This window comes from Malania oleifera, chromosome 6 (genome assembly GCF_029873635.1).
Source record: "Malania oleifera isolate guangnan ecotype guangnan chromosome 6, ASM2987363v1, whole genome shotgun sequence".
NCBI classification, from domain to species: Eukaryota; Viridiplantae; Streptophyta; class Magnoliopsida; order Santalales; family Ximeniaceae; genus Malania; species Malania oleifera.
Window position 1 is genome coordinate 100506832 of NC_080422.1, and position 24615 is coordinate 100531446.

Sequence of the window (24615 nt, forward strand, 5' to 3'; positions counted from 1 at the left end):
CAAATATGCTGTCATGCTCAAGTATCAATTAACATACTCATTGATACCAATATATTTCATAGAAACCAATAGTAATATCATATCATGAGCTACTTATGGATATCAATTTATGTTCATAGATATCAATTTTTTTAATTCAATTTTCTCTCCCCCATTTTGACATTAATAAAGAAGATTATCAATAAGCATATGCATTCTAATGCAAGGTACATCCCAAGACAAAATAAGCCTTGGACAATTCATCCATTGATTGTGGCCAACAATATTATTTTCATTTGTTTCAATATGATAAGTATCAATAAGCTCGAAAACTCTTCCTTATCCTCTATTTCAACATGTCTAATATCCTTGTATTATGAAATGATTTTCCATAGATTTGATCAAGGAGAATTTTCTTCTTGAGTCATCCATATGTTATGAGCATAAGACAAGTTCATTGCACCTATAATACTTTAATCAGTTGTATTTCATATTTTTTTTCTTATGAGTTTCGTTAGTAATTGATTTTCTAAATCTCAAGTATGTGCAAATAATATTATATGTTATGCTAAAAAAAAAAAAAATTTAACCTTAAGAACTTATAACTGTTCATCTAAGGTTATGCTTTTTCATCCCTTTAGTTATAATTGAAATATTCACCATGATATGCATAGTTAATATAGACTTTCAGATTATGCATGAAATCTTTAAGGTGGACATATCTATTTATATTTTATGAGTTAAGCATGTCTATTATTAGAGCACATTTATAATTATCACTTTATTTCTTTTAGGATTGGTTAACTTAAATTCAATAGGCTGTTTCATTTAAGCACAATTTTAGCTTTCTTAACTCCTAATAAGAGAATACCTAATATCTATGGTTTATGAACTAGTTTTTCATCTTGGTACCCATACTTTCTTGGGTCCGATTGGTTTAAAAAGAGATGTTTCTTTTACTTTCTAAACTTGTTTAATTTTCAATGGACATTCAAACTTAATATGTCCTTTCTTCGTACATAGAAAACATGTAGTATGAGTATAAGCATTCGAGGAGGTGCTAGCATAGTTTTTGGAGGCTTTTGTAAAATACCCTATATAGAGGTTCTTTTTCTTTGTATTTTCAACTTCATTGATCCCTATGTCTATTTTATTCAAGGACATTCTTTGTGTACCAATCATTCTATCAAAATGTTCTTTTCCTTTAGTGAGGTTGTAGATGATTTTGTTTTCATCCTCAATTCTTCTCTTAAGATCATAGATTTCTGAATTTTGTACATTTTTGCCCTTTTCTTGTAGCCTTTCTTGGTTTTGAGACATCTTGGTAATTTTTTTTTCTAATTCAGAAATATATAAGTCTTTTTCTTTACCCATAGAAGTTTTGGATTTTAAATCTTCTAGTTCTTTAATTACCTTCTCATTCTTACTTTCTAGTTTCTTGATTTTTAAGCCTTTTTCTCTTTCAGAAAGTTTTAGAGATTCCAACTCTTTCATTACTCCTTCATTCTTGTTTTCCAATGATGTTTATGAACCTTGAATAGATCATTTTGAAGTTCTTCGTAAAAGGGCATACTCTCATTATTGGATTCTTCTGCTGAATCATCCCAAGGACTATTAAAAGATTTGGATGAGGAACTTTGTTCTTCATCATCATCCCATACCATATAGTAAGCAACCTCTTGGTCACTTGATTCATTATCTGAACTACTTGTACTGTTGTGTGTGCTGGTTTATACCGATGAATGAATAAATGAATGAATGAATGAATGAATTGTGAAAAATACTAGAACTGCTTAAATGCTTTATGAATGAAAACAGGTTACTGTGCTTTTGATATAAATTGCATATATGATATATGAACCACTTGAGAAAGCTTGTTACCAAGAAAGCACAGTACTGTTACTAGCATGAGAGATACAGTGTGCAACCACATGTTATTCTTGAGTGTGGGTATCGAACTAGTCGACTTGGTAAGAAGGGCCACTGGTTGATCACGGGCCAGGGTGGTGTGGGCCAAGTCGAACTGGAGAGAGTAGCGTGACTAGCCTGGTGACCCCGGGACTAGATCAGAGCATTATAAATGCACAACCCGTGCCATGGGGGAAGTAAATGGCGTAGTTATGATGTTTCAAAGCTTAGATGAGTTTGTTATGCATATACACGATTTAAAAATAAAATGGGCAAAGTTATAGCTTTGAGTACTGAGGTGAGGGATCGTACAATGTATGGGCCTGTACCCTACCCCAACCTCGGGAATTCTTGCTTGTAATAAGCCGAACTATCTTTTGCAGGAAATATATATATATATATATATATATATATTTTATATTACAGGTTTGTGAATGATTTAAATGCATAACTGGTTTCTACCAGAATAGACTCATGTAGTCACACACTAATGTAATATGATCTACCTTACTGAGAAGTGTCTCACCACAATATACAAATCTTGTTTTAGGTCCTGCAGGATTCTAGACTTCTAAAGGATTCTGGAGCGTAATTGTTTTTGTTAGTTTATGTAAGTTCTTGTATATGTACTGGGCTCTGGCTAGGACATCTTTTGGGATTTGTAATAGCAGGTTATGTTTTTAGTTATGTATGGATATATGTGAGGAAACGGTTAGAAACTCTGGTAAGTTTTATTAGATGATGTATGCTTATATTTTTTTGTTGTGTATGACTATGAAGATCAGTATGAAACACCCGATTTCCCTTATTTGGGCGGGTTGTATATGTATGGTATCAGAGATATGTATGTTATTTATGTATAGTAGCACTCTGGGCCCACCTAAAGGGTCATGGCATTACAGGAAAAATATAATATAATATAATATAATTATAAACATAAAGATAAATATATAATAAATATATATGTAAAGTAACTAAAGATCAAGTCGTCAGAACATTTCCTGAAGGTTGATTTGAACCTTCAACGTGTTTCTCTCTCTCAAAGTTCACGCCTCCTCTTTATAACTCTCACATCTCTCTCCTAGCGTCTCTCTTCTCGTCTCCTCACCCACTCTCCTCAATTTTTCAGCAAATATTCGGTCGATCAAAAATCGGAAAGTACCACTGGGCTCCATTCTCCGTCACCGACATTTCCACCAGAGCAGATTTGTCGTAAGAGCGACGTAGGCATATCCTCTGGGGTAAGGTAAATTCTCACTCTTACCTCAATCTTTCTTAAATTCTAAGTCAAATTGACGATCAGACACCACCACGAGAATCTAGGGATGATTCTCTACAAGTCTAGCGGAGCAGATTTCTCGTGGGGTCGTCGTAGGCATAACCCCAAAATTAGGATAAGGGGGTTATTTAGAGATTAATTTTTATTTAATTATTGTAGAGTTGGAAATTTTAAAATATTGGGTATTCTGGGGTTGAATTGAGTAAGTAGGATTTTTGGAATATAAGGTTCAGGTGAACGCTGCGAGTATAATTTTGGAGTCCTTACTGGCGTAGTTTTTGGAAACCAGGAGGGAATAAATTATAGCAATACTGAATGAATTATTTTGTGAAAATGGAATATGATGAGTTACCTGAAAAATTAGTATATTGTGAGTATTAGACAAAAGTTGTGTGGCATATGACATATATAGTGATGGGTAATTTCTGAGAAAATAATGAAATGAGAATTATTGATATGTTAATGAAAAATGATGAAATGTGGAATTTATATGTGAATAGAAATTATTTCTATGAAAATGAGAATGCGTGAACTACTGATATGGGTATTTTGAGAAATATTGAAACACGTGAATTATGATATATGTTAGTATGCGAATGAAATGAAGATATGTTTTATTGAGAAACATTGAAACGAGGATATATATATATATATAAGAGTATTTTTTGAAAAATGATGAAATATGCAGTATAAAAATGTTTTACTAGGAAATGTTAAATAATGTGAAATCAGATATATATGTATTGTTATGAAATGAATTTTGAAATGTGAATATTAAAAATGAGAATATTAAAAATGAGAATATTAAAAATGAGAATATTAAAAATGAGAATATTGCACTGTAAATTCTGCAATATAAATATTGAAATGTGGAAATTGAAATATGAACATTACAAAGTGTGAAAGCTGCAATGAGATCATTAAATATTGGGAGATGTGAACATTGCAAAGTGCGAAAGTTGTAATGGGATCGTTGAAATATGATTGATGAAATGCTAATATCGCATAATGATTGCGGGTATATGGTAATGATAACCCTGACGGATGGTTATGGAAACCCTAATAATGGGTTATGATATTGAACACGGTATCGTTGCTAGAGGTGTTAGTGCAACCACAAGGTCTCGTGGAGAGTGTGATGTGGGCAGTTGACTGAACCGTTTAATAGAGTTATTGTGCCCCTTGAGTTCAAATCAGGGCTATAGGCCGACAAGTGGTACTAGAGATGCATCGATGAATTTCCATTTTGATCTAACCGGGTAGGTCAACCGCGGTTAGATCCAGCTTTCGAGCTGCACAACACTGATCATAGGGGGAAGCATGGTGTGGAAAAGAGATCCTTAGGATAGCCATGAGTTACAGACGAGATGTTGGTACTGAATACCAAGGATACTCATGTGTTGGATAATGAAATTGAAAAATGGATATGTGTGAGTTAATAATATAAATAATTGAAGCGAAGTAAAACTCTCCGCCTGAGGGCTTACTGAGTAAGATGGGTGCCCTGATAGATATAAAATGTAGTCATACCTAACTGCATAACGTATTAGGGTAGAGGGAAGCTACTTTTATGGGCAGGTAATCTTCCCTATTCTCGAAACTTTGCTGACAAACTTGGGTTGCGTGTGAATGATTTTGAAAATGGAATTAAAAACTTATAAAAGCTTGTGTTTTATATCTATATGATTATGAGCGTATATCAGTTATTTTCTCAGATAATATGATAATTTAAAAGAGTATATCATGATATGATGAAACTTATATTTTCACACACTGTAAATAATTTATTCTGTCTTACTGAGATGTGTCTCACCCAAATATCTAAATATTTTAGGAAGCTATGACAGAGCAGATGATAGAGCTCCGGGATAGTGGGGAGCTAGTACCCTAATATACAGGGTGAGTGGTTGAACCAGGGTTGTGTGTGTTTCCCTAGGATATTTTGTTTTTGGGGAATGTGTTTAACATATATGTAGATATGAATGATTTAGTACTCTGGGTAATTGTATTCTGAATAGTATGTATATTATGTCTTCCACCGTTAGGTTAACATAAATAAAATGTATGTTTACCTGGTACCCAATGCGGGTCAAGTCCTGTGAGTAGTATCAGAGTTGTTGACGTGGCCGATGTGATGTTTGATGTGTATGATTTAATTATTATTGATGATTTTATTTTTTTAAAAATGGTATGAAAATTGGGGTGTCACAACAGACATGTTAAATTTGACTTAACCTGGTGGTAGGCTAGCCATGACTAAGTCTCGCCTTCGGGTTGCACAATCCAATCATGTGGAGTTATTACATGATGGAATACGATTGTCCATTTAGGGAAAAATTTCTTATGTGTGTGTATATATATATATGATGATTTACATACGTATAGAATATGTTTTATGATAAAGCATGTTTTGAAAAAGGAAGTTTGTGTTTTTAAATTTATATACGTGGAAGTACATATTTACATGATTTATCAGTTATAGTTAGTTATTTAAAGGATGAACTTATACCACATTAAAACTCATGTTGTCACACATTGATAATAATTTATTCCACTTTACTGAGAAGTGTCTCACCTTGATATTTTAACATTTTCAGGAAGTAGCAGGAACCAAGCCTAGAGAGCTCAGGGGCAGAATTAGTGAGTGTTGTGTAGGTAAGTTTTGGTGAGATATTGATATGTGTATGTAGATATGTTTCTGACTGTTTGGGATGTAAATAATTAGGGTTTTGGAGGTATATGTATGATTATGATGGTATTAAAACTCTGGTATGGTTCTTGTGGTATTTATGTTTTTCATTGCATATTTGTTAAGGAGCGATAGACAGGTATACCCAGTACCTCACTTCGGGTCCAGGTCGTTATAATTAAGGTATCAGAGAAGATAAATTTGGGTTCGTTACATCAACAACCATCTCAACTTGCTTAACTCAACCAATTTGAGCTAGATTGACCCAAAAAATTGATAAAATTGGTTTTGAATGATTTATAGGTAAACATTGGTTTCAAATGATTTACGATTCAGTTGGTAGTTTCCTATTTTGCACAACTCGATTGTGTTGGTCAATTTGTCGGTTTAGTGGTTCACCTAATCCATCTTGATCTATCTTTAATTCATAAATATATAAAAAAATTGAATTAAATTAATGATGACCTACAATTACTTGGGACCTATAAAAGAATCCATAATAGATTATGGGATTGACACATTTTGGAGTGTTAATTTTTATGTTCTTGGTTTTATTTATATTGCATCGATGTTTATGGATATGATATTTTGGAAGACTTGATTTTAGCATGGTTGATAGTATGTGTGTTAGGTAATAAACATTTACTTTTAGAAGCTTCTCTATATTGTATTGACAATGCATAATTAAAAATTGTAAAGTGCTTATTATGTTACATCATATTGTTACATTGATACTATTATTTTATTTTATTTTACATTTTTTCAAATGAGAAGTCTACTAATTAATTATATTGAACTTGAACAATACTGGTGTAAGGAGCGTTTTCAATGTATAACTTGTTATTATGTTCTGTTAAAACTTGATATACATTGTTGACCCACAACTTAACAGTTTAAGTTTTTAGGTAAAGTGGTAATCGAACATAATATTAGAGCTGGTTATCAGGAGGTCCTACGTGCTAATCTCGTTGCCCGCATTTATTCTGTAGTATTTAAAAATTTATAGTGTATTTATCTCTCCACTTGCGGGGGGAGTGTTAAAGTTTGATAGACATTGTTGACTTACAACCTAACAGGTTAAGTTTTTAGGTAAATTGGTAATCTAATATGTTCGATCAAACTCTTCATACATATTCCTTTTTGTATCTGTGTGTGTGTGTGTGTGTTTTTTTTTTTTTCTTCCTACTTTGCTATTAAAGAAACTAAATCACCAACCCGAACCAACCATCTTGATAGTTAAATCAATTCAAACCAACCCAAATTGCATATGCACAACTGTTTAATGTAGGAACTGATAATATTGGATCAATTAAAATTTTGAACCTAAACCCAATCCAACCCAACCATTGAACAACCCTAATTAATTTATTCTATTAAAGTTATTTTATTTCAAATATTCTTGCAATGCCCATGATATTGCCTAACGCTACTATGTTAATCCTGCAAAAAATGGAAAGATTTCCTGCTCGGGCTAATTTCAACATCCTTCCCGTTAAGAGCAAACATGGGAGAAAGATACACCTAAGCTATGAGTGGAATTTTTATTTTATTTTATTTTTTTTCTCTTTCTCTTCTTCTTCTTCTTTTACTTGCATTTTCTAAATTTTGAAAATCCACCAATGGATTCATTTTCATAACATTTAAACAAAAAAAGGTTTTGGCCCAAAAATAAGGAGAAAAGACACCAATAGCAATTGTTTTGATAGAGAACCATCATGGCTGCATAGGAGATCCATAATTGAACACACTCTGCTGCTTCCCACACTTACTGTTTTTATTTGTATTGTATAGATTACCATACATCTTAATAAACTTGACTAAGAACTCTACAATTACCTTTGGTGATGCCATCATTGCGGGTGTCCAACATACTCTGTTTTTTTTTTTTTTTTTGAGAAAGAAAACTGTTTTTTCAGAGGAAAAATTTAAATCTAAGAAGTGTGAACTTAATACTTCGCTAGAAAATCTATATTAGTATCGTCGAAAATTGTATTAAGATGAACCCATGTAGCCAAAGCTTTTTAATGTTTATACAATTACTGAAATAGCCTTGAGGTTGGACATTTGGACAGAGTGATGGATATTGCAACATAAAATATAAGAAACATTATTGGTACTGCAAACTTCAGTACCGCTAAAATTTACTTCCCCAAACTGCTGTTGGCCGTGCTACGTAGTAGAAGGCAAAATGACGTCGTTTTCATCTACAAGAACTTGCCATACTTTGGACAATTCGAAACGATGTCGTTTGACACCGCGCTAGCCGCTAGCCAATTCGCCGCCTCGAGTCTCGGCAACCAATCATTTTTTCCTGGCCAAAATTCATACCTCCACACGCCGGGACATCCCAAAATACAAACCCAAAGCATTAACGGTGTCAATGCTAAGGGGAGTCCCGTGCTCGCACTCCACAATCATGGCCAGCACAGCACGTCTTTCCGACCACATATGCCGGCCAATACCCGCCGTCTGCTTTAGTTTCCGCCACCCGAGCGCCGCCAAACTCGTCGGGAAGCCTCTCGCTCGTCCCAAATATTTTAGAACCGGAAGCATAACCTTTAAAACCGACCAAACTTTAAAGCAGACTGTTAGACTAAGCTTGGTGGACCAAAGCCCGCCAAAATCAACGGTCGACGTGAAACGGCTGGTGGGATTCTTGTACGAAGATCTGCCTCATCTGTTTGATGATCAAGGAATTGACCGGACAGCGTATGATGAACGTGTGAAATTCCGGGACCCCATCACCAAACATGACACTATAAGTGGGTATCTCTTTAACATAGCCCTCCTGAGGAAAATCTTCGGGCCAGATTTCCAGTTGCACTGGGTAAAGCAGGTTTGGTTCGTTCATTGTTAGTCTCTCCCTCTAATAGTTTGAATTTTAACAGCTGGGATAGTATATGATGTCCCAATTGAAGCTTTTGTTTGTGCATTATAGTGACTAGGTGATTGAAAATGATGGAATTAGTCTTAATATGATGTAGCCCAACAAATTATTTTCCTAATCCGAGCTTAAGATAATATGTATTTTTGGTATTTCTAATTTTGAAGGGTAATCCTTTGGGCTATGTTACTTTCAGCCTTCAGGGTTATTTTATTTATCTTGTCTGTATATTGATTCTGTTTATCTGGTAATTTACGATTTGTTGCAATGATCTATTTCTTCCTCGCTTTTAATTATTGGTTTTACTTTTCTCCTGAAATTTTGTCATTGGATGTAAACTGATGTGCGCTCCTTTTGTATTATTGAAATGCACTTGATCTTATTTTGGTTGGGTTGCATATTTGACTGATTGAGTTGCTATAGACAGGGCCTTATGAAATCACTACAAGGTGGACTATGGTGATGAGATTCATTCTTCTGCCATGGAAACCAGAATTAGTCTTCACAGGAACCTCTGTCATGGGCATCAACCCAGATACTGAGAAGTTCTGCAGCCATGTGGTAAGGTCACATAGAGGGGATGGAAAATTAAGTGTATGGTGTATTAGCAACATTGCTGGTAATACATGTTTTATGAACTTGCAGGACTTTTGGGACTCTATAGAAAGAAATAACTATTTTTCTCTTGAAGGTTTGTGGGATGTCATAAGGCAGGTACTAGCCTTTTATATGCTAAAATTTCATTGAACCGTCAAATTTGTGCATATGTGATTGCTATCCTCAGTTATGTGTAGATTATAATTTTCTGCAGCTGCGGATTTATAAGACTCCAGATTTGGAAACACCAGAATATCAGATACTGAAAAGGACTGTAAATTATGAGGTTTGTTTTATCTTTCTTATTTTACTTCTCTTTTTTCCCCCTTGAACAATTATTGCTGCGTTCATTTTTCTTATATTTCACTAAATCTGGCATTAGTTTTTGTATATCACTCTTTATTGAAGCAAACGGGTGTATTTTTGTACATATATAACTGTGTCTGTGTGCATGTGTGTGCATTTCATGGGGATTTGTTTGTGCTAGTGGATTATTTATTTATTTATTTTTCCATTGCCTTTGGAAGAAGAAAAGGATGCAGGAAAATAAGAGAAAACAATAGGAAATAAAAAAAGAGTAAAAAAAAAAAAAAAAATGAAGACAAAAGTCAATTTAGGACATATTCCAATCTACTTCTCATGGTTACACATTTAGCCTTTATATATAGAGGAAACAATCCATAGGAAATAATGTCAAATCCTAATTAATGAGACATAATATCAAACCTCTAAAAATTGGACTAACACATAATCGTAAAATATTGAAATAACAAAAGCCCCATATAATCATAAGGACTCTATATCATGACTATGCGTATGGTAGATAGGAAGTTTTTGCTAAGTGTGATCCCCATCAATTCCCCGGTGCATATTTCTCAAATTGAGATTCGAATTGTGAATTAGAATTCCAATTTTAGGAAGTGAGAATCAAGAATCGAATCAAATCAAATCATAAGATTTGGTAAAACTTTGTGAAATTGATTCCAGATGACTTGCATAACAACCATAATAGTATATACATTTAAATTTTGGCAATAAAAAATCATATTTCATGTGTATGCTTTTCCTAAACAATAAAAAGTAAGAGAATGAGCAAATAAAAAATTAGCAAAAAAAGGAATTTATGTTTTTTAAGGGAAAGAATCAAGAAAAAAAAAACTAGCTTTTGGTGTTTACCAATAATTAAAAAAAATCATTTTCATGCATATTATATTTCTAGGTAGAAAGGAAAAAAAAAAAAATTAAAGAAATTGATAATAATTGAACAAAGGAAGGGAGCTTAGGTGCAATGGAGGTCATGATTTCGAGGTATGGAAACAACCTCTTGCAAAAATGCAAGGTAAGGTTGCGTACTATAGACCCATTGTGGTCCGCCCCTTCCCTAGATCCCGCATATGTGGGAGCTTTGTGCATCGGGCTGCCCTTTTTATAATATTTGAACAAACTAGTAGAAGAACAACTTTTGAATTTTAACAACACAACAAAACATGACTACCGCCTTAGCTGATGAGTCTGCATTTCTTCTCAATGGTTGAAGAGAATACTCCTCCAAGAGTGAAGAATGGTTTTGTGAAGGCAACATAAGACCTAAAATTCTATTTTCTCCTCTTTTTTTTAGCACAGGATTGACAATGGAAGGTACTTGTGTAAAAATAAAAGCAATAAATTAAAAGAAATGCTGTTTTTGGAGTTTTTTTACTAGTAGTGTCGTTTGGTTATGCTAGGTCTAGAATCATGTGAATAGATGGATTCAAATTGATTTGTTGGATTTAGTTTCTGTTGTTTTTTGATTCACTACTACGATTCGAATCAATTTGGTGTGGAATTAATACACATCCTATGAATCGAATTGTGAATGTAAGATTGTAACAACTATGCCCCATGGTGAGAAAAACTTGTTTCTAGCAAGGAAAGAAGGATGTGTTGCTCTAATGGATCTGGATCTAGGTGATGCAATTCCTCCTTGGTAACCAGTGTGGAGTTGGAAGTAGGGCAATTGTTATTGTTCACGAGGTATTGTCTATACCCTCCTCTAGGTGATGCAATTCATCCTTGGTAACCTATGGAGTTGGAAGTAGGGAATTGGTCAATTTCATGATGTATCCTTTATACCCTCCTTGTGTAGCTACAACATGCTTGTCTTCTAGAATGCTTTTAGCACGATTTGCAGAAGAGGGCGGAAGTGATGGAAGCTCTCAAACGGGAACTGGAACTAATGGAGGAACAACTCTAAGGTGTGATATTGGGATGCTCAACATGAGGCTCAAGGGTGCCTTTGTTAAGTAGTCCTTAAAGTTAAAAATATGGATAATGCTCATATTGGATGGTATTTCAAGTACAAAAGCACGGGGGTCCAAAAGCTGAAGAATGCAAAAGGACAAACATGAGCATATAATTTCTTGGAAGAATGCTTGGGGTATTATTAAGGATTGATACATATCGTGAGAGTCGCCCTCATTTAATTTGACATGTCTACAGTGAGCATCAATAGCTAGCTTATATTGTGTAGTGCTTATAACAATCTTTTGTCTAACATCAACATGGAGGTCATGAATATGTTAGATAAAGGTGACACAGATGTGTAGGCTTCAATTGACAAGAGGGTTAGGTCAACAAGGTGGTGAGGGGATTCAGGGGAATAACCATGGGCAATTTCAAAAGGACTCTTTCCGTTTATTGTAGGTTAAACAAATCCTTGGTTCTAGGCTTATGCCCTACTATGCACCCAAGTCACCCAAACTATGATTAACCACATTAGTTTGGCCATAGATGGAAAGCAACTAAAAACCTTAGCTTAGTGCCAAACAATTTCCCTAAGGTCTTTTGAAATAGCTAAAAAATTTAGGGTCTGTTTGTTATTGTTGCTGTTTTCTGTTTTCTGTTTTTGTTTCTCCATAGTGAAGAAAAAGATTATAAAAGCGCATTTGTTTATGTTATTAGTTTTCTGTTTTTATTGCCGGTTTTCAATTGTTTGCCAAAAAACTGAAAACCAGATTTTATGGTTTTCAGTTATTTTGGCAACCTATTTCCAGAAATTTTAATATCAAGAAATAGTTTTTTTGGATTAAATAATTTATTTTATACACTTTTAAATTAAAATTATAATTAAATGATCATATGAATTTAGATATAATTAAAATACATAAATTTCAAAAAATAATAATAAAGCCAATTACAAAATACTTTTAATATTTTTCAATTATCATATCCAATAAATTTTTTATTGTAAAATAAATTTTGAAAGTAGAACAATTAAGTAAAATAATTATAATAAAGTTTATTTTTATTATAGTTATTTTTTTAATGTGTATCATTTGTAATTTTATTATTTTAACTATATTTTTATAATATTATTTGATTTAAAATTGAAAATAAATATTTTTTAATTTGTATTAGTTTTATAAATGTTAACCAAATAGGTTGCTAGTTTCTTGTTTTTAATTTCTGTTTTTGGTTTTTTATTTTCATTTGTAGTTTTTGTTTCTCTAATTTTTGACAGTGATACCAAATGGCCCCTTCACATCCTATTATGGACTATTGATGTGTCAACTCATGCAGCTGACAATTTCACAAAAAAGGGCTTTGCTATGTTTGATGCATCATTGGTTTTACTAGGTGGAATGAAATGGGCCGCTTTTGAATACCTATTGACACTACAAGAATGGAATCATGACCCTAACAGTTTTAGGCAACCCTAGAATACAGTCCATGCTAAGATCCTTGTAAGTGTATGAGTAATTGGAAGATTGGCTAGTGTTCTTCTTAGCCTTGGTAATTGGCAGGCGCGGCATTCAGACACGGTCCTAGAAACATCTTTGTTAAGGAGGCTAAGAGAACCTATCTTCAGCTCCAAGTGGTCTTATCTCTACCAAAATGGTCAACAAGACTGCTAGCACGCAACTTTTAAACCAAAAAGTCATGCAGGGAAGCATGAGGAATGCAGAATCTAGTCCTTGTAAATAGGAAACCATCCATAACCACAAGATGTTGATCCTAGTTGTTGTACAAATGTAGTTTTTGAAGAAGCTGTGAAGAAGTTAAATTTGGAAGTCAAACCTCATCCTGATCCATACAAAATTTCTTGGGTGAACAATACCAACTTAAAGGTCCATGATTGTTGCTTGCTTACCTTCAAGATTGTTTCAATTGTGGAGACAATGCAATGTGATATCCTTCCTCTCCAAATTTTTTCATATCCTTTTTGTGCCGTCCATTGTTATTTCATTGAAGGGTTAAGCATGATTGATATGAAAATTCTTTTTCCCTCTCTACTAAAGCTCGATATACATTGTTGGCTCACAACCTAATAGCGTAAGCTTTTAGGTAGATTGGTAATCTAACATGGTATTAAAGCCAAGTTTTGAGTAGGTCCTGGGTTCTAGTCTTGTTTCCCGTGCTTATGTTTAAAAATTATTGACTTATTTTATTCTCTGTATGGGTTTTATTTATCATTTGTTTATCTCTCCACGTGCTATTGAGATGCATGTGCAGGGGAGTGTTAAAGTTTGATATGTATTGTTGGCCCACAATGTAACTACTTAAGCATTTAGATGAAGGGTAATCTAACACTCTCCATTGACAAGAAGTATAAGTTGATGCTATCTCAAGCTCGTCCACTCTGCGAATTGAAGCATACTGCTGGTTCCTTTCCTATAAAACAAGATGATTCTGTTCAAGTGATGGATTCCTTGGTAGTTTCCCAAATTCAGTGGAGTCGAGTTCTATTTGAAAGGAGGGAATTCTTGTAGGACAAGAAGCGGGCATCTTAATGGATCATTTTGACCCAAGCTGTGACCTTGAGTAGAGCTAGGCATTTCTATTGATGGTCTATCCTTCAATATAAGTGTGACCCATATCTTGATATAAGGGACCTCTTTCAAGTGCACCTTTGAGATATCTCAAGATGCTAATTGCTGCATCCTAAGGAGTTGTTCTCGGAGAATCAAGAAACTGATTCACAACTCTTGTTATAAAAGATATATTGGGTTGTGACATAATTCAACTTTCCAACAAGTCTTTGGTTTTGTTCTAGGTCAGGCAACAAATCACCCATATATGGAATTCACTTACTGTTAGGATCTATGGGTGTATCAACAAGCTTGGATCCTAATAGTCCAATCTTATCTAAAAGATCAAGTCTTTGGTCTAAAACTTAGTTTGTAAAAAATATTTGAGGCACTGGATACCTTGATCATCATTGCCGGTAATTACAATATCATCCATATGCACAATAAAGAGAATCCTGCCGAATAGAGTATGACTATAAAATATAGAATGATCTACTACACATTGTCAAAGTCCAAACTCAATTACTACAAGCGAGCAAACCATGCTCTTGGAGATTGTTCTAAACTTATAATGATTTATTGAGCTGATGCACTAAGCCTAACTCTTCCTGAGCAACAAACCTAGGTGATTACTTGTATAGGCCTCCTCCTAAAGATCACCATGTAAGAAAGCATTCTTCACATCTAATTGATGTATAGGCTAGTGACAAGTGGTGGCCAAGGAGATGAATTCATGTATTGAGGCAAGTTTAGTGGTTGGAGAGAATTTATCTGATAATCCAAATTGTACACTTGAGTATATCCCTTAGCAACAAGGTGGGCCTCCAAATAAGCCACATAACCATTTGGATTACTTTGATATTGTACACCTAGCAACAAGCAACCGCAGAATTATTAGGAGGAAGAGGTATCAAATCCCAAGTATCATTATTATGTAGCACTCACATCTCTTCAACCATTGCAATCCTCTGCCTATGATGGGATAGGGCTTTAGAAATAGATTTTGGAAGAGCAATAGAAGACAAAGTACTAACAAAATAGTAATATGAGGGTGATAAGAGATTATAGCAAACAAAATTGGAGATTGGATGTTGGATACAAGCGCATTTACCTTTTTGAACAACTATAGGAGGATCAACAATTTGGGCAGTCGGATAATTTGATGAGGGAACTTGAGGCGCAGAAGTAGAAGTTGGAGGAGGCTGTCCTCCCTTGAGTTGCCATGTGTATACCTGCAAATTGGGATGATCCAAGCAACGAGAAGGACTCAAACTAGATGAAGATGTAGAAGGACAAGGACATAGTTAATAGGTTAGGATCTGGAAGGCTAAGCAGAGGAAATGACTCATCAAGGTTAGCAGATCTCAAGGACTCAGAATATAAGGTATAGACTCAAAGAAGTGACATTGATATCTCTTATGAATATATGAATAGCCCGGGAAATACATTTGACAGCATGAGGGTCCAACTTGTCCATTCCTTAACTATTGGACAAAGGACACCATAATCGAATATTCAAGGAGGAAGTGGGAAAAAAGGAGCATTAAGTTGAATTTGGGATTTTACCACCAAAAATAGAGGATGGCATTTTATTGATGAGAGATCAAGTAGTGAGCACGAAATCACTCCACAAAACTTTGGGGGCATTCATTTGATACAAAAGGGTACAAGTGACTCTAAGAATATGTTTATTTTTTTGCTCTTCAACTCCATTTTGTTGTGGAGTGTGGGCACAAGATGACTGATGGATCATACGAGAATTGGTTATATAGGTAGTGAATTGGGGACTGAAGTTCTATTTAGCATTATCACTACGAAGTATCCTAACTTGCGTATCAAATTGAGTCTTGTTTTGAGAACAAAAGGCACAAAAGATATTAAACAACTCAGAACAATCTTTCATTAAATACAACCAAGTTCTCCTGGAGTAGTCATCAACAAATGTAACAGAGTATTGAAACCCTAACTTTGATATGGCACGAGTAGGACCATAGACATCATAATGGAATAACATGAAAGGACTAACCACCCGTTTATTGACTCGGGAAGCAAAGGGAACACAATGATGTTTTCCAAACTGGCAAGACTCACGCTCAATATTAGACACAGAACTGATAGTAGGAAGTTCAAAGATAGATGACCAACACAACAATGGTTTTGAAGTGGTGTAGTAGCTGCTGTGCAGGCAATAGGAGGAGAGAGCGACTCAAAGTAGTAAAGTCCATGAGTGTCACGTCCTGTGCCAATTGTCTTCCTTGTCTTCAAATTTTGAATAACCACAAAATCAGGAAAGATGGTTAGAGAACAATTTAGTGACTTCGTAAGCTTACTAGCAAACATGAGATTGAAAAGAAATATAGGAATAAATAAAACAGAAGAAAGAGAGATGGTGGGAGTAGGATTTACTGATCCTATCCCTTTAATTGTAATAGTGGACCTACAGCAAGGATAATTTGGGGTAGATTTTTTGAATATTGGAGGGCAAAATTTGGATACGCCTGTCATATGGTCAGTGGCAGCTGAGTCAATAACCCAAGGACTGGTGGGAGAGATACTAGATGACATACAAAATGTTGGATGACTTTTTTGAGCAGACGATGCAATGTGATGAGATGCTTGTTGGGATGCCTAATATCGCAAAACCTTGAATATCATTCCGACTTATTGTATGTTGTCCACTCAAACAAGTGATGGACGGGCAAAACATACTTTTGGGATTTGGGAACTCCATTCTGGAAAATACACGACCTCAATACAATAGCAAATCAGAAATACACAGCGAACAATGTCCTCCTAGAATTCATGGACTCCATCCCAACACACAATGTTCAACAATCTGAGCAAATCACAAGCACACAATGAGCAAGATAAAAACAAATCATGAACTCAGCAATACCATTGTTTCAGGCATCGATGAACTCAATAAACATTGACCAACAGCTTTGGGCATGAGCAAACAATCATTCCCTGAATGTTGTACATGGGCAACTAAAAAAGGTGATATCTTTGGACAGAAAGGATGACAAACAACTTGGTATTCTGGTGTAGGAAAGGATTCAAGACATTTTGGAGGAAATCAAAGCAAAATGGATGCTCAAAACACCTTCACGTGCGAGCGCATGGGGCTGGCACTGCCGGTTGTCGGCTGGCCAGTGGTGGCCTGTGGAGCCTCCTGTGGCTGTGAAATTTTTCAGGTTGGAAGATCTGCAGGTTCTGCAGCTTGCTATTTGGTTGGTTTTGTAAAATATGGAGTATTTCTTGAGTTTTTGAAGAGGACAGCAGCGTCCGGGAATTTTCCAGCGACTGCAGCTTTTGCTGGAAACTCCTGAACCTGCTTCTGGACTTTGGTGATGTTGATGATCCTTCTACAGCAGCAGGTTTGTGTGGGATATTATGATGTTTAGGGTTTGGTTTAGCGGCAATTATGCAATTAGGGTTTAGGTTGGACTTGCTCTAATACCATGTTGAGTTATTGAGTAAAATTGAAGACCTAATCACAATGATGTATCTCTCCCTCTATTTATAATATATGTCAATTACATGCCAATAACCAAAATACCCTTACTAATTCACACTAACATTACACTAACACATACTAATAATGCTAAATGACTTGTTAGATTATTACATTTAAAAGCTTAAGCTATTAGGTTGTGGGCCAACAATGTATATCAAGCTTTAACACTCCCTGCATGTGCAGCCCGACAACATGTCGAGAGTTAAACAAATGATAAATAAAGCTCATTATAAGGAATACAATAACTTTTTTTAAACACCACACAATAAATGCGGGCAACAAGGCTAGAACTCAGGATCTCTTGGTAACCAGCTTTGATACCATGTTAGATTACCACTCCTTCTAAAAGCTTAAGCTATTAGATTGTGGGCCTTCTATGCATATCAAGCTTTAACACGACCAAAATAGCCATTAACAATATTTGCATATTTTAGGGATGTATATATAGTTTCATATATCTTTAGGGGTATAACAGTAATTTCTTGTATAGGATTTTTTTTTAAATAGTGTGTGAAAGCCATATAGGAGGTGCTTATTGTTGAATCTAAGTTGAGATTTAACATGTGTTTTTTCCCACTAAGTGTGTCTCTTTCTTCTCCTCTTTTTTTTTCGTTTCCCTTCCCTTCTCTCCTCAATTTTTTTTTTTCAAATTCTCCCTTGGCAGCAGATCCTTGATGCTGTCCTGCATCAGAAGCTCTAGCAGCTAGACCAATAGAACTTCCCTCCCTTCAAACAATCAGTGATGGGAACTATGATGGTGCTAGAGCTCCTAATGAACCACTTGTAAAAGGTAGCTAGCCCATGAATATTACACACATGAGAAATGGATTTGGGCTTTGGCTAGTCCAATATAATTTTCATCTTCTCAGGATTAACAGAAATGCCAAGTGCTAACATCACATATGCTTAGAAAATGACATACATTTGAAGGAGGGAACATTTGTTAGGGTTAACACACATCTAAGCATACCTAATGGCGACAGCAAAGAAAACTGCGTATAGATGGTATGGTCGTTCCTTTCTAAATTGACTGCAGATAAAGATGCCATAGACAAGAAGGAAGTTAACCTAAAAAAGGATGAAGTAGTTCTGCATGACTCTTATAAACATTTGAAGGAAGGAACATTTGTTAAGGTTAACACGCATCTAAGCATAGCTAACGGTGACAGCAAAGAAAACTGCATATAGATGGTATGGTTGTTCCTTTCTAATTTGACTGCAGATAAAGATGCCATCAAAATAGACAACAAGAAAGTTACCTAAAAAAGGATAAATTAGTTCTGCATGACTCTTATAAACGTGATGGGTGCATTTGACAACATAAAAGGCATAGCAAGCCACTTATAAAGACCATCTTGGGTCTTGAAAGCAATCGTCAACTCATCCTTAAGTTTTATTCTAAGTTGGTGATAGGTGTTACACAGATCCTGTTTCGAGTAGATCCGAACCTGCTGAACGATCTAATATATTGTCCAACCTAGGAATTGGAAACCTATACTTCATTGTGATTTTGTTGATGACCCAACTATCAACACACATTTTAAAGCTTGATACACATTGTTGGCCTACAACCTAACAGAGTTTAAGCTTTTAGATAAAGTGAATCATCTACCATGTTATTAGACCAATGATTTCCATAAGGTCCTTGAATCGAGTCTTGTTGTCCACAGTTATTATGTGATGATTATAAATGATCATATTCCGTATAATGTGTGTATATATCTTTTTTTTAATCTCTTCACATGTAATCGAGTTGGACTTGCTGGTAGTGTTAAAGCTTGATATGCATTATTGGCCGCAGCCTAATACCTTACACTTTTTGGTAATGTAGTAATCTAACAGCACATTTTGCAGGCGTCTTCCTTTTTCAGAGTTAAGAGTTGGGGAGACACAAGGACTAAGATTGATCTTAATGTGCCTCTTCCTTAACAATCCTTTTATTTGTCTATTCATTTCAGTACGCTCCCTAGGATTCAACCTATAATGTGGGAGGTTTGGTAATTGGGACCTAAGAACAAAGTCACTAGCATGTTAAGTGTCTTGTAGAGGGGGAAACTCATCGACCATTTTCTCAAGTGTGAATTTGTGAAATTCACTTAAAAGCACAGTAATCTCAAGAGGTAGAGGCTCACTAGAGTCAAACTTGAAGTCACTATTGGTGCTAATGCTAACACCAATCTTGGCTTTTTTTCCTTTTCCCTCCATTTTCAAATTTCTTACGAGTAAAAATGTGGTGCCTTTTGTGCCATACATTGTGAAGGTGTTCTTATAGTCAACAATTTTGTTAGTGAGCTTAGCAGGTCTCCAATGTTATAGCGCCATTGCCATATGAAAACGCAAGTAATCTCCTACCCAAAGTTATGGGCATTAGCATCATAGATCTAGGGATGGTTGAGCAGTATACTTGCTACTGCCATGGGCAAGACATATAATATTTTGGTAGAGTATGCACTATCCAGAATGGTACCCTACAACACTGTAAAACTGGCAAGGAAGTCTAATCTACCCAAGCAGTGGCGGATCCCAAAAAACTACTCGGGGGGGGGGGGGGGGGGGGGGGAATTATATGAGTAAAAATATTATTGGAAATGTTTTAGGCCCTATTTGAAACTTGAAAAATATTAAGATTTTTTTTAAAAAAATAGAAAGAATCCATTTTTTTTTTCATGTTTCATTATTGATAAATATAAAAAGAAAAAAAAAAATATCAAATTGAATGAAATTTTTAATCTTACATATCATTAACATTTAATTTTTTTCCTTATATTTTAATCATATTAAAATAAATTTATATTTTTGAAATTATTTATTGTGAAGAGAAAAAACAATGACAACAACAACGGGCCTTTGTTCCCATTGGGTGGGGTTGGCTACATGAATTCTTTTCCGCCAATTCAACTGATCTAAAGCGTTTTCCTCTATTAGATTAATGGCCATTAAATCCTTCCTCGCTACCTCATTCATTCCAAGTTATTTTAGGCCTACCCCTACTCCTTTTCATGCTAGAAACGATAACTAACTCACTCATAGGTGCTCTACTAGGCCTGGGTTTCCTTTCCTCAAACAAAATTTTTGAGCCAAACAGACCATTAGTATGTTGATACTTATTATATTTTTGATTGAGTTTTAGCCTAATTATCTAACTATTAACATGAAAGAATTAAAAGAAAAATAGCTTTCTTAATTATAACCATGAATAAATTCATTTCAATAATGGTAAAAAGAGTAAAAAATAACATTAATTATTTAAAAACATATGATTAGAATTTTCACTAAAATCCTACCTTAAAACAGTTATTTACATTTTTTTTTCAAACTTGGAACTCCAACTTGGATAACCCTTCAAACCCTCCCAAGTGAAACCAAATTGGGGGAGAATGTGACCAACCTCATAGTTACCTCCTAATAAATCAAGGATTGGCCTTCTTGTAGAACCAAACCCAAGACTTCCTATTAAAATTTTCATAGATAATTTTGCATATAAAACAACCTACAATCCCTTAGCCAAAAAAATTATAATAGAAAATAAAGAGGGAAGTTCCCAAAATTTTTATTTAAAATAAAAGTACAATAATAGTAAAACCCCACCCAAGCATAAGCGTTTGATTACCACTTTACCTAAAATCTTAAGCCATTAGGTTGTGGGCCAACAATGTATATCAAGCTTTAACATTACCTCGCATGTGCAGCCCGACAGCATGTGGATAGATAAAGGCACAATAATATCATCCATTATTGGGAATACAATAATTTTTTAATACGACACAATAAATGCGGGCAACAAGACTAGAACCCAAGGCCTCTTGGTAACTAGCTTTGATACCATGTTAGGTTACCACTTTACCTAAAAGCTTAAGCTATTAGGTTGTGGGCCAATAATGTATATCAAGCTTTAACAATAAGAATGAAAATTATTCCTCCTAAAAAATGTTCCAAAAGATGTGCAAAGAACTAGATTTTAGGTACCAAACAAGTGAATCTTTTACAATATCACAAAACAACATTTACCATTCTATAACCACAATATTTGCCACATAGACGTCTTTTAGTTGCCACTCTTCTACATGTTTAATTGTTCTGTTCATCTCTTAACTAATTTTTCAAGTTTTAGATTTTTCAAAATTGGGAATTTGGATATTTAGATTTGAATTTTAAAAATTAAAGGATAAAAATTTCAAATTAATTACATATTTAACCCTTAGCTAAGAAAGAAATGGGAGGGTTCCAAGCTGTGCAAAAAAAATGGCTAGGGGGCGAGGGGCGGGCAAGTGGAAAGAGGAGGGCTAAGCATATGGAAGTCTATGGCTCAATTGAAAAAAGAAAATAAATTTTTTTGGCGGGAAGGGGGGGGGGGGGGGGGGGGGGCGCTTGCCGCCTCCAATCTCCCTTAGATCGCCCCTGTACCCAAGCAACTCTATACGGATGAGGGTGTGGCTAGGGCTTGAGATTCATTTTCTTTAAGGATGACTTTGGCTCTACATTCATGGAAATACCTGCGTCAATGGCAAACTTGCAGGCTTTATCTTCACCCTTAGCATAAGTATAGAAGATAGAGATGTATTTCCATGACTTAGAGCCTACTGGGATGGCCACTGTATTCCTCATAAGATAGGCATTAGGGTTGTCATCCTCACAATCCTCTTGAAGGCAGGCGAGTCTAATAGTTCATAGATGTTTTTCTTTTTTTTGTTTTCTTCGGGTTCTACATCTTCTGGTTCTATAGTTAGGGTGTGCCAGGGATATTGGGTTGCTGTGTCCTTATCATGGCAATGATGACTCTCAATGGACGGGCTTAACAGGTAAGGATGTGACAGGAATCAACCCTCTATCCCTAGAAGGGGAGGGGCGTTGGTTAACACTTTGAGTAGCTAGTAGAGCTAAAGGATTAGTGTTGTATGAGTTCTTTGGGCCTATGAGAGCAAGTGGATCTGGTGGGCCCTACAACCATATCAATTGTGAATAGTGTTTCTGGTGAAGCTATGATGGGGCATTGAGATTTGGTTCTGGTATCAATTTGATGTAGGACTAATTGTAACAAGAGAAGGATGCAGGAAAATAAGGAAAAAGTAAGAAAACAATGGGAAATTAAAAGAGAGGAAAAAAAATGAAGACAACTCAACTTAGGGCTCTATGCTCAATATTCCAATCTACCTCTCATGGTTACACATAAAAAATTTATACAAGCTTTCTCAAAATGCTAAATAAGGAAATGATCTCTAGGAAATAATATCAAATCCAAATTAATGAAACATAATTTCAAATCCCTAAAAATTAGACCAACACATGATTGTAAAATATTGAAGTTATAAAACTTCCACATAATCATAAAGGACCCTATATTATGTCCACACCTGTTGTAGATATGAAGTTCTTGTTGAGTGCAATCACCGTCACATCCCTTGTGATGGAATCGATACCAAACATATTTATCAATGGTTTGCCTATTTATGAAAAGAAATAGAAGTACTAGCTGTTAAAGCAATTGAAAATTTCTGTATTTTGAATAATAGTTCATACTAACATGTAAATCCACTATATAAATGATTAGCAATTAAGCCATACTTGCAATTATAGATAGCAAAAAGGGGTTAATTTTGTACAAGACTAGGCGACTCTGTTATAGATTCATTGAGTGGAAATATTGTTCCTTTACTCCTGACTACACTAGATATGACAGCAGCAAATTGAGAATTTTTCTGTTTTCAATAATAGTACGCACTTACCTGTATATCCACTATATAAATGATTAGCCGCTAAGCTATACTTGCAATTATAGATAGCAAAAGGGTTAATTTTGTACAAGACAAGGTGACTCTGTTATAGATTCATTGAGTGGAAATATTGCTCCCTTACTCCTGACTACGCTGGATATGACAGTAGGCAATTGTTTCAAATAATATAGTCAGGAAGGTGAAGCAGGAATTGGGAGAATTCAAGAAGAATCAGCAATGTGGTCACGTTTCCCATGTTGGATCAAATTGATCACATGCATGTATATTCTTAGTGGCATCAATTGAGTTGGACCACTGTGGATTTACTGTTGCAGCAATCATTTTGGAATCAGCCGCCAACACACTACTACTCCAGAATGTATTCTGCTAGACACCATATCTGATTGACACAAATTCAAGGTCTTAATTTTAATTTTAATTAAAATTTTGAGCCTTCAAAAGTATGGAAATTTCAATTGTAAATTTGATGTTGATATCAATTTTGATTGCAATTTTAGAAGATGATGGAAATTAGCAGTAAAACTTGAAATTCTTTATGAAACTTTAAAAACTGTTAATGACATAATTATGCAATGTTTATAACTAAAATATTATAAATAAAATATCAGGGACAAATATGTGGTTTATAAGTTACAATGATTGTAATATAATAATCATAAACATAGTCAATTAATATTATTGCCATTTATAAATAAGTTAAACACTTTATTATAAGTTGTAATATAATAATCATAAACATATTCAATTAATATTATTTCCATTTATAAATAAGTTAAACTCTATTTATTATATAAATAAATATGTATAATTTAGACATAAATGCTTGAATAATATGTTGCTGCTAATATCTAACTTTAATTTTTCATATAATTTTGAACGGCTGAAAGCTGTTACCTTTCTTGTAATAATCTTTAGTTCATGGTTTTAAATAGTGGTAGCGGTTAGCGTAGCATAACTGTAATGGGTGTAGCTGAAAGTGGGAGTAGCAGATGTTACTTAACAGGATGTGGGTGTATTGACCAAGAATTTTTTTCAAGCACACAGACTCTTATGTATATTGGTTTATTGACATGTTTTAAGCTCATAAACCTTCTTAAAAAGAGTATTAGTTAATTTTGGATCCTTTAGTTCATCTTACTAACCTTTTTTATTAAGGGCAATAAATTTTATATTAGTTTTAAACTGCTATTGATAGAAAAAATTATGTATATATTTTCACTTTTTTTTGTGATAAATTAATTAA

General features: G+C 34.6%; 1 protein-coding gene across 10 annotated transcripts in view; it reads left to right on the forward strand.

Annotated features, from left to right (window-relative positions):
* The first annotated feature begins 8138 nt into the window (after nucleotides 1–8138).
* Nucleotides 8139–24615, forward strand: part of LOC131158159 (heme-binding-like protein At3g10130, chloroplastic) — a 46214-nt gene continuing 29737 nt past the window's right edge. For 3 of the 10 annotated variants that reach the window (XM_058112816.1, XM_058112815.1, XM_058112823.1), the window contains exons 1-4: nucleotides 8161–8691; nucleotides 9163–9300; nucleotides 9385–9453; nucleotides 9524–9622. In XM_058112816.1, coding sequence (XP_057968799.1) covers nucleotides 8236–8691; nucleotides 9163–9300; nucleotides 9385–9453; nucleotides 9524–9622 — 762 coding nt within the window. In that variant the 5' untranslated portion in view covers nucleotides 8161–8235. Of the gene's footprint in view, nucleotides 8708–9162; nucleotides 9301–9384; nucleotides 9454–9523; nucleotides 9623–24615 lie in introns of all 10 variants that reach the window. The other 7 variants (XM_058112818.1, XM_058112817.1, XM_058112822.1 and 4 more) reach the window with 5 other exon arrangements.